Source organism: Carex rostrata, chromosome 12 (assembly GCF_964058835.1).
Source record: "Carex rostrata chromosome 12, lpCarRost1.2, whole genome shotgun sequence".
Lineage (NCBI taxonomy): Eukaryota > Viridiplantae > Streptophyta > Magnoliopsida > Poales > Cyperaceae > Carex > Carex rostrata.
Window position 1 is genome coordinate 5,724,472 of NC_135929.1, and position 11,416 is coordinate 5,735,887.

The 11,416-nt window shown below is 35.2% G+C and overlaps 1 protein-coding gene across 1 annotated transcript; it reads right to left on the reverse strand.

Annotated features, from left to right (window-relative positions):
* Window positions 1-654: 654 nt before the first annotated feature.
* On the reverse strand, window positions 655-6,807 carry LOC144562763 (alpha/beta-Hydrolases superfamily protein). The gene is made up of 5 exons (XM_078312021.1): window positions 6,027-6,807; window positions 3,588-4,079; window positions 3,447-3,506; window positions 2,690-3,106; window positions 655-1,490 (listed from the first exon to the last, which is right to left on the reverse strand). The coding sequence occupies exons 1-5, from the start codon at window positions 6,543-6,545 to the stop codon at window positions 1,074-1,076; spliced, it is 1,905 nt and encodes a 634-aa protein (XP_078168147.1). The 5' UTR covers window positions 6,546-6,807; the 3' UTR covers window positions 655-1,073.
* Window positions 6,808-11,416: the final 4,609 nt, after the last annotated feature.

An 11,416-nucleotide genomic window follows, 5' to 3' on the forward strand; every position in this document is an offset into this window, starting at 1 on the left:
TACAAGTATAGGTATAAATACTTGTACGATGCGGTATAAATACTTCCACAACTAGGTATAAATACTTGTGTGACGATGAATCCGAAAGTACACCATCATGGATCTCATTTGAAAGATAAAATTGCGTAGAATACATTCGTGGTTTTAGATTCGCAAAATTCCTCATAGAACGTGAGAAATGTGGAAGATATTGAAAAACAAAAAAAAAACCCACCTCTAAAAACGTGTATGATTCTTCTCCCCATGTAGTTTGAGCGGTCTCTCCATATAGTTATACATGCAAGTATTAATATCTTAATTTGCAAGCATTAATTTATTATCTTCCAAGTATTTATAGTAGTGTTTTGAATAAATTTAATTAAATTAGTTAGTTAAGTTAGTTTATGGGAAGTTAAAATATGTTTAAGAGATGGGGTATAATGCAGGTACTGGAGTGTGGGGATTGAAATAATTATTCTTAATTAATATGAAATTATCTCTACATTTTAGTTTTAAGTTTGAATTATAAAAAAAGTTTCATATTAAGAAGAAATCTAGTGATTCAGATTAATTTGCAGCAAGTCGAGTCTACAATGGACAGAAAATGTAAATGTTATATCCTGGACATTTGCAGACCAATTGTGCAAATCAAGAAACGGTGTACCTATACACTGGTTGAAAGAGTCAAGCTTGATCATGATATTATTATCCATACGATTTAGTTAACTCATCTAGGGTACCAAAAAAAGTAATAAATACTTTCTCAAATAAAAGAAGTAACAAATACTAGTAAAATTAAGAAGGTTACATACTACAAAGAACAGAGATTTGGTATGCCCATTGCCTCAGTTATGTACAAAACCTCAGACATCTTAGCAGGAGGGGGGTTTGGGGGCACTGAATCCATATCCTCTGAGGTAACAGAATATTTCTGTTTGGATCACAGCTGTCCGATCCGGGCCAATCCGGTCCGAGATGGAACACACGAGGCCGCTTTAATAGTTGTCCAGATTCTGATTGGGCCATCCAGATCCAAACATAAATATTCTGTTACCTTAGGTGATACGAATTCGGGTGGGACCTGTTGCAATAATTTACACCTCACCTACAAGTTCTTTACCAGAATCGCACCTATGCAAAATTCCATTCCCTTTGCGGTTCCCAGCAATAAGCGGCCACCAATTCGTCAACCTCTCCTCCTTGGACCTACTTACTACCGTCCTTGTGTGCAGACTAAGTACCCCATCTATTGCTCTGAAATAGTTGCTCGACTCATGGTCTCGCAAGATTGTCCCATCTGAGCCATACGCTTTTAGATCACTCAATGTCTCGAGCGGGTGAGGAGAGTTCATGAAGGCATGTAGTGCGCTTGCAAAAGCTGACTTTGATGGCATGTATTCTTTTTCGAGCATGTAGAAAGCAGCGCCTTCTGGAAGGAGTGGATGTGGTGGGGACAATCTCACATCAGGTTGGACGATGTAAGTCTTGCCCAATGGAGCATATAGTAACCTCTGTTTGGAATTAACAAAAGTTTTGCTCAAGTTTTGCTCAAATTTATTCTTTTTTTTATTTGATTGCAACCAGACCAAGTTTTGCTCAAGTATCTCCTTTATTTTTGGGAATTGTTCTATATATATGATACGATCATTTTAGAAATTTTTAAAGCAAATGATTCAAGTAATTTGCAACTGAGGGTGATAACCACAATTTTGATGTAATCAATCAATCCAACAGTGGAATTATACACTTTTATCCATTTAAAGCGATTACAAATTCATCGTTTAGTTGATCGATTACTTCATTATATTATATTGATTGTGAAAAGTAAATCCCATAGCTAATTTCCACCAATGCCAAAGAAATCACAACTGATACCCCCTATGTTTTAAAATTGACTTTTGTTACTTCTGATGTCTCATAATCACGTTCCACTAATGGTTTTTGTTTTTCGAGTAAATTCGGTACAAATAAATCTAGATAAATGGCTAGATCTATGTTAAGGATGAGAATTGGAAAAAAAAAAAAAAAACTTCTTAAATTGGAACGTATCCCACAGTTAGGAGCTCTATACTAATAAGCTACAAATGGTCAGATATTGTTGTTGTAGGTCTCTCTCATTAACCTAAAAACGTATCAGTTTTGGTAGTTGCAACATACTGATCCCTCAGTTAAGTAGATAATTATGCTGTTTTCATTCAAGACATAAATGCCAAAAGGAGGTCGTGCCAATTCATGAGACAAAAAAGTTAGGCACCGAAACACTCTAAAACAGATTACTCTGGAAACTCTGTTTGTAAAGAATGATTTTCTTTGTTTCTATTGCCCACATGCATATGCAACTTTTTTATGAACTGGATGTACGCAAAAAAATTAAATGAACACTAGAAAATTCTTATTTTATATTAAAAAAAAAAGATTTTATAGATAGTCTGAATGCCATTTTTCAGTATCAAAGTGATAAAATAAAATAAAATTTCAAGTTATCAAATGATAACATAGAACTAATACTGGTAGAAAATAAAAGAATATTCTTCATTAAAATAGATGTGCTATAGAAAAGTTACCCTTCCAATACGAACTTGGGCTGAGTCAATAATTTGAGATGGTTTTGCCACGGTTATTATAATTTTGATTAATTGTGTGACATTGAGCAGTGAATTTCAGTTAACGTACAGCATCTAATTATGATAAAATATGAAATACAACTCACCTCATTGTTTAGGCAATGATGTGTCCTGAATACACCATTGAGCCGCTTCAAAACCATAGCAACCTGATTTGGGTAACTGCATGAGAAAGCCCTCGGTACAATATCTCTGTGCATCATCACTGACCGCACAAATGTTTCTTCAAGCCCCAAAATTTCCAAAATCTTTTGTCCTCCACAAAACACTGACGGGGCACCAAAAGTTACTACTGGAAGGATCATAGATGGCTCGACTGCACCTCTGGTGAGTAGCATCAGGCTAACAAGCAGGGCTAGGCTGCCTCCTAGTGAATGGCCCGAGAATCGAAGCCTAGCATGTTCGCCGTATTGTTGGATGTGGGATAAAATTTCAGGCATGAGTTGTTGGTACATTCCCTTTGCGGCTTCATAGATGCCCCGGTGAACTAGCACTCCTCTATCCTGCATGTACCAAAGATAAATTTTGTCGAAAGTTACTATTAGGACAGTAAAGCTGGTAGGCCTGCTATCAAAATTATGTACTCCATTTGAAATTTCATGTGCATGCTTCTTGATCAAATTTTTTATTGTTTGGTAAGTAATGAAAATTGTTCAAGGGAATTTTTTGTGCAACCAATGTCCTATGCTATCCAGTGACTAACAAAAACTGTGGACCGCTTGTCATTCTGAGCAGGGAAAAAATTTATGTTCTTCCCAGAATATTGATTGCACAAATCATTGATTACAATTATGTAAATATATAATCCACCCCAAATTTATAAAAAAAAGAATGAAAACTTGCCTCAAATTCAGTAGGCTCAAAGAATAAATTAGCTTGCCACGATTCCAGTGAGTCAGATCCCTGTTTTTTCATCAAACATCTCAGTAAAACAACTGTTCATCACCTGCTTCATGCAAGGCCATAATGGTAATTTCAGCACACCTGGATGATAAAGTTCCTCGTACGGGTGCCCCGATCATCGCACACAAACCACTCGCACGGCGACGATTTCACTGAACTGAGATCATCTGCTGCCTCTTTACGTGCATTCTCCTGTGCTGCCACCACAGCTGTCACAGTAGAGGCTGCCATGTAAGCTGCCACCTCAGCCTTGTACAACCGATTGCTGGTTGAACCGGCTATGCCAGAGGGTTCGACTTGATCAGGGGATTGATTTCGTTTAGAAAGGAGCCCCTGGGCCCGTGAATGCACATACGATGCGGCCAATGCTGCTATGTGATACACAATTGAAGACCGTGCCGGTCGTCTTGGTTGGGGCCCATCATCGTCACCGTCGAAACAGGATGAGTAATTGAGTGCACCAACTTTGATTGAGTCAAGCCTGGCCTTGGACTTAATTACAGGCAAACCAGATTTCTTCTCTAAAGAAGAGGTCACAAATCTGAGACCATAGTATTTCTTCAAATCGTCCTCCTGCATTTACAGATACATATAGTTTATGTATAACAAGTTTGACCATCATCAGGTTAAGCATAGTCAACCCTTGCAATGATCAGGGGCGGACCGGATTTTCGTCAGAAGAGGCAAAAAAATATTGAATCGGATTTAAATAGCTTACCAGATTTAAACCCATTAACTAATTGGGTACTCAATAAAAAAAACAATGTTTTGACTTATATTTTCCAATACCTGACTTATAATTTATGATCATATAACTTATAATTAATATTATCAATCATAATTCAATAAATTTATTTTGATTTTAACACTAAATTTAACTCGAATTACAAATCAAACATCAAAAGGAGGCAAAATTTTTTTCAAAGAGGAGCAAAGTCGATCGGTACCAATAGATCACCACTAACACTCGAAATCTAGGGAGGAGTGGCTGCCCCCCAGTGCTACAGTAGATCCGCCCCCGGCAATAATCTCATGCTGACAGGGCAGTCATACATTAAGTACAGAACAACCTTGCACATTTCTCATCTCTCCTTTTCTTTCTAAAAATAAAGGAAATTCAGTGGTGCGTTTCCCTTGAATTTTTATTTTGGTAAGAATTTGGATTTTCTCAACGAGTTCGGTACGAATTAATTGATTATCTGGGACCCGCATGAAAATCTAGTTGCAACTTGTAACTTGATTCTCAACTTTACAGGCCGTTCTTACGAGATTCTTTTATTAATATGTTTCTGCTAGGAAGCACCCAAAAGTTCTCCACCGTAGATACTAATTATGCTAATTAACCAACCTTCTTTTATAACGGGTTTCAACCTTTGAAATAACGGGTTTAAACCAACTATTTTGTATTTTAAAATCACTTAGAGGAAGGCTTTATAAATTATAATTAATGTTAAACATAGCTTATGCACACTAGGGCTGGCAAAAAAATTCGAGGTTCGTGATTCGATTCGGGTTTGATTCGAGTTTAATTCGATTCGAAATGGGTTCGAATTGAAACGAACCAAACCAGGTTCGGTTCGGAATTAATTCAAACCAAACTCAAACCTAGCCTGGTTCGATCGAAATATGTTCGTGAATTTTTTGTGATTCGAATCTCATAAAATCACCGGCCATCCATTTACCTGATAAAATTAAAATCCAAGATAGAGAGTCATAATTTAACTTAGCCGACACTCCCTCGCTCTCAAATCTCAATAACCTAGTTCTCTCTCCATCTCTCCCTAACTCACTCTCCCTCTAGCTCTAAAATCTAGCCGACGATCTCGGCGACTGGCTGTCACTCCTCTCTCCGGCCTAGATGATTGTCTCTCCTCTCTCTTCGGTCGTCTCTCATAGTTCATACCAGGAAAACCGTCTCTGATGTATTTTTTCATGAACAATTTTTCAACTTAAAAACACATTTTGTCCCGCGAGAAAAAAATAATGTATAAACTACCGGTATAACTAGGGCTGCTAAAAAATAATTTAGTTCGTGATTCGATTCGGGTTCGATTCGAAAAATGTGTAGTTCGCAATTAATTCGATTCGAAATGGATTCGGTTCAAAACGAATCAAACCAGGTTCGGTTCGAAATTAATTCAAACCAAACTCAAACTTAAGGTAAGTTCAGTTCGGTTCGGTTCGTTGCCACCCCTAATGCACACCAACCTAATCGGGTGTAAGTTGGAGATGAGTAACACATCTTGGAACAGCTATTTTATACTCTGGCCAACTGACAAACAATCCAGCCTAATAAAAATTCTTGTTGAACACAAAAAAAAAAAAAAAAAAATGCAATCCGTTCCATCTAATTCCGATCGAACGACGCTGTTATCGTCAAACATAAGCCGAAACAAAAATTACTGACACCCGGATCTTCTCTTCAAACTCCTCTGTAAACTACCTAGTAAGTACTCTCAGTCTAAGACAACTCAGAAATCGGGATGTAGAAAATCTGAAAAAAAAAAGTTGAAAACAAACCTTGATCTCGGGAATCACATAGGCCATGTTGCAGAGGTATGCCAGTTGGCAGAAGAGCTTCGCCTCCGTCCATGGAACTCGCGCCAAAAGTCGTGCAAAAGAAGCTTGATCCCATACAATATCTCCTCTTTGTTCTTCCATCTCTTCCTCCGAATCGTAACTCGCGCTACAGTAACAATCCATCTCTCCTTCTCTCTCTTCGTCACCTCTCCACCTCCGCCTCAGTTCCAGAAGCTTCTCTGTCCAATTTACTTTCTCTTTCTTTCTCCCAGCTTCTTCTCCCGATCCTAACTCATTCAAATCAATCCCCTCTTCAGTTTCAAAGAGAATTGATCTCACAGGCTTGGGTAAATTAAAGAGGAATCGAGGTACTGATCTAGTGCTCTTTAGCGTGGCAGAGGCACGAGGGGCTTGAACTGAGCAACGGAGTAGCGGCTCCGACTGACATCGCCGGAATCCGCTGGGAGATTCATTTGTCAGGGAACTGGAAGAGATACCAGGTAACGTCGTCACCGCCATTGCTGGTACGGTGCGGAGCCTCGGTTAGTGCACCGCCAGAAGTGCTCTATGCGATTCCTCTCTTTGTACAATCTGAGGAGGAATGAATGCAAGAAGTTAGCGATCAAGCGCTTTAGTAGTTAAGTCTTAAATTCAAATCAGACGGAGTAAATAATTGATTAATTTATTGTAGTTGGAAGGCAGCGCAGAGGTATATGAAGAAATGACGTAATTACCCTTGCGACTTTTCTGACGTGGCAGTACAACGTGTGAGGTTAAAGTAAACCGTGGGAAAAACAAAACAAGCAGTCAGCAAAGGGCAACTGTGGAAATAAAAAAAACTCCGACGTAGCGTAGAAAATGACATTAATACCCTCGTAAGCGCCACCTTATGTTTTAGAGCGTTACCAAAAAAATTTAAAAAAGAAACGTGCACTACATAATCGAACTATCGAAGCAAAGATAAAAGAAAAACGGAACCACGAATAAGTAACACAGTATCTCGAAATAGCATCTACTGTCAAGGCGAATTTCATTTCGTCAAGACTTACGAGAGATCAGAGAGCGAGGTTGATTGCGAACAGGGAAAACAAATTTCAAAAAATTAAAATTAATATATAGTTTGGTGCGACATCGCGTTTGTTTACACTTTTAAATTTAATATCTTGGAAGAAAAGAGAAGCAAAATACCGCACTTACCTTGTTTAATAAATTAATTATAGAAGAGAGGAGATCGATCGATACTGCAACAAATGCGAATTACCCGACAACCAAACTTGCATGTGTTTGCGATCAATCATGCATGCATCTTGCATGTCGAGAAGTTAACGCAGTGGGGCCCACAGAAAATTCATAGAAACCTTGTTGGCATGGTTATGAGACCTCTCTCTCTCTCTCTATATCCCTGTTGAGTTCCTATATATGCGAAAGGAATCAGCTGGATATTATACAGGAGAGAGACTAGAGAGGCATGTATATAGTATGTATGAATACCGACGTGTCAGGTGGTAAAGAAAAGGACGAAAATGCCCATGGTATTGTTTGTAAGGGTAATTAATTAGGTAGGAAACTGACAAATGGGGTAGAGGTGCAGAGTTGATGAATTGGCGCTGGGTTAGAGAGAGAGGGGGGGGAGGGCAAGTGTGCGGATGCATGAGAGTTGGAGCATGAGAGAGCACCACCTCATACAATGATACAAGCTATACCTCAATTAATTAATTAGTTACCCTACACAGTCTACACCTATACATGAGCGGTTGACCTAGCTAGGCTTTTTACAAAACCTTACAAAATCTCCAAATCTGGGTGCTACTTGTACGCAACACAGCCTAAAAACTTGTTTGGATTTTTATGTACAAGTCTGGTGGGCTATTGTAACAGTCCACCCGAGTTTATTTATTTTGTCCTACTTTTAAGGTTTGGAAAGACTCCACCTTGTTTCGTGAATCCGTAAATTGCTCTGTGGAGTTGGGTTTTGTTCGAAGTTTTAGAATAAATTTTATTCAAATTCGAATTAAAATAGTTAAATATGTGTTAAGATTTGTACGATTAAATTTAAATTGTTCGTATAAATTTTAATACAAATTCGAATTTTAATACAAATTGAACGATTTAATTAAATCCGATTTTAAATAAAACCTTGTCCAAAATCTCTTGAACAAAAGTTAAGTCCCTAGCCTGTCAGAAAAATTTACTATCTTGGCCCCTTTCTGTAAATGAGCTGAATTTAAACGAATTACCTCCAACTCGTGTTGAGCTCATTTAGTTAGTTTTGAACAGCCCTAATTCTCTATGATAAATAAATTGATAGCTATAGTCTAATTTAACTTTTAACAATACTATTTTGTTGGAAAGAAAGCATTAACAATCAAATTAATTTAATAATTATAATGATTAATAAAATAATCATTGAAATGACATTTATAAGTATGTGTTTAACTTATGTATATATGTTATAATTTGTATAATACAAGAATCAGGTTGTCACTAATATTCAAGCATCAGTAAAATCAAACTATTAATTTTATAAAGGGATAATTGTTGTCGTATCCATCAAAAACTTTTATATATTTAATTTTTCCGTCAAAATTTAAAATACTATTTCTTCCCACTAAAAGAAAACAACCTTTTTCATTTCCCCTTTCTTTAATCTAATTTAAACTATTATTTGAGCTTATTATTAATCGTTTATTTTAAGATGAAAAGACTAATTTAATTATCCTTCTCTTCAAACAAACACATTCTTATTAACCAACTATGATAAATATTATTTTGCATTCTAATCAATCAAGAATTGAATGCTAATGCATGTGACTGTTTAGCTACTAAAATTTGTATTGATAGAAAAAATGGAGTTTGTATTGGTAGAAGTGACAAACTGACAATCGTCTTCTTAATTCGTTGTAAAGCAGCTGATACCAAATTGGTTACAAAAATTTATTCAGAATGTAAATGAATTTATCATTGTTTGGACAATAAGAATGTGTTTTTTTAATAAAAGAGTAAATTAGTCTTTTCATCTTAAATAAGAAAAGAATAACACTAAGCTCAAATAAAAATTTAAAATTAGATAAATGAAAGAAAAAATAAATAAATAAGTTGTTTGTTTTTAGTTGGGAAATAATCAATTTTCAAGTTTTGATGGAGAAATTTGATAATTCATAAAAAAAAATGATGAACACGAGAACAATTACTTCAATTTATAACTTAAAATTACAACATTAGAATTTTCGTGCTGGACTTTATGGAAAATTAGAAATGAAATCTGTTTTCAACAATTAACACCAAAATCTTTTAAGACTACTATTTTACTCATTCTCTCGTTGGTTTCTTATTGGCTAGGTAACACTTTGAAGAAGTTCAAATTCTCTACAGGTATATGGGTGCCGGGTAAGTTGGATGAAATTCCCTTACAGGCTTCGGCACCTGAAAAGGACACACAACTGGTCATATTCACTGGGTAAGGCTCAGCCGTGGATCCACAGGAAGAAGATGGCTATTAATCCTTGATTTACCGTGAGTTAGCTAGAGATTAAATAAAGTGGTCTTATATATTAATAGATATACATTTTGGCTCTGTCAGCCTTTTGAGTATACCTTTGAACTTTGGTAGCATGTTGATGTAGATGGTTATGTTAATTTGGTTTTGGAATAATTGTGACTCTTGTTTGTACTTGTTTCATGTTAATGAAACGGGCTTTTAGCCTTTTTTCAAAAAAAAAAACATTAGAATTTTTGATGGAAAATAAATAATTTAGAATGTTTGAATAAGTGTATAACAACATTTTTTTTTGAATTGCTTGATGAACGACTTATTAATGTTTAACTTAATATCTTAATTTTTTTTATCTAAATTATAGAAAATTAAATGTAGATTATATTAATTTGATTACAGATTTCATGGCTTGTCTCGGGACATAGTATAAAAAATTATTTTTTATTTTTTAAAATGGAATACAATTTTCAATCATTTTGAATTATAATATGAATATTTACTTCTTTTTTTCAAAGAAAATAGCAAAAACATCTACTAGGTAAACTCCGCTCATGATTTTTTCGTAATTATTAAATTTTTTCTTGTTAATATACTCTATCATTAATTATTATGTTATAGTTAAGTTTTTATGACTTAGTTCGCATTGGGAGGTACGCCTTTGTTATTATCTAGTTTGAGTTCATACTCTACGTTGCCATTTATATAAAAAAAATATTTGTACAACCAAAAGAGTTATTGGTAAAATAATTATAAGTATTAATTGTTAACATGAGATTAAGTCATGAACGGAGTTCAACAGATTAACTTAAAAAAAAAAAAAAGGTTTGATCGGTATTGAACAATAAATATGAAATATTTATGTTGATATATTTGATTAGTTATGAATTTATATATAAAAAAAAATTGGAGTCCAATATATACGGATGATGAGGTTGAAAAATTATTTTGGTACGTTAACGTTTCAACAAACTTTTGTTTCATCAAAATTTAAAAATAAAATAAAGAGTAATGATTTCATCCCCCTCATTCTAGTTCCCCTGACCATTAACTACTTATGGTAATTATTTCTTCCATTCTAGTTAGTCTTTCTAATTGTTTTGACCCCTCTTTCTCTCCCGATCAACAAAAAAAAAAATCGCACTCTTCACGGCCTTCACAGCCTCTTCTCTTTCTCGGCGTGGTGCACCGTTGAGATCCGGCGAGGAGAGAGTGGTGCATATGAATATTTTATTAGTTAGATATGAATATTTCATTTGTTAGATATGCATACTTCATGTTAGATGTGAATACTTTTTGGAAGAGGTGGGGTGAGAGAGATGAATCTGACATTTGAATGTTGAATTGTATAAATTATTTCGAACATGTGTGAATACTTCATTTGTTAGATATGAATACTTGGTTTGTTAGATATGCATTTATGTTATTAGATATGAATATTTCTTAGAAGAGGTGTTCAAGAAAGAAGGGTCTGACTTTGAATTGTATAAATTATTTCAAACATGTATGAATACTTCATTAGTTAGATATGAATATTTCTTAGAAGAGGTGTTCAAGAAGAAGAGTCTAACTTTGAATTTTGAATTGTATAAATTATTTCAAACATGTATGAATACTTCATAATCGTCAGTATGAATACTTCATTTGTTTAGATATGAATACTTCTTTAGTTAGATATGAATAATATATAGATTCGCTGTAGTGGTCCCCAATCTTGGCAAATGTCATTTTCAAACGGTTGCGGTCCCCAATCCAGGCTGTCACAAGACGTCAATGCCCCCCTGGTCGTTACTGGTCCCCTCCAACTTGTGTTTACATATGACGAATGGTTCTGATAATAAGTATGAATACTATACATTTGTAGGTATGAATACTATACGTTTTGACTATTAACTCAGAG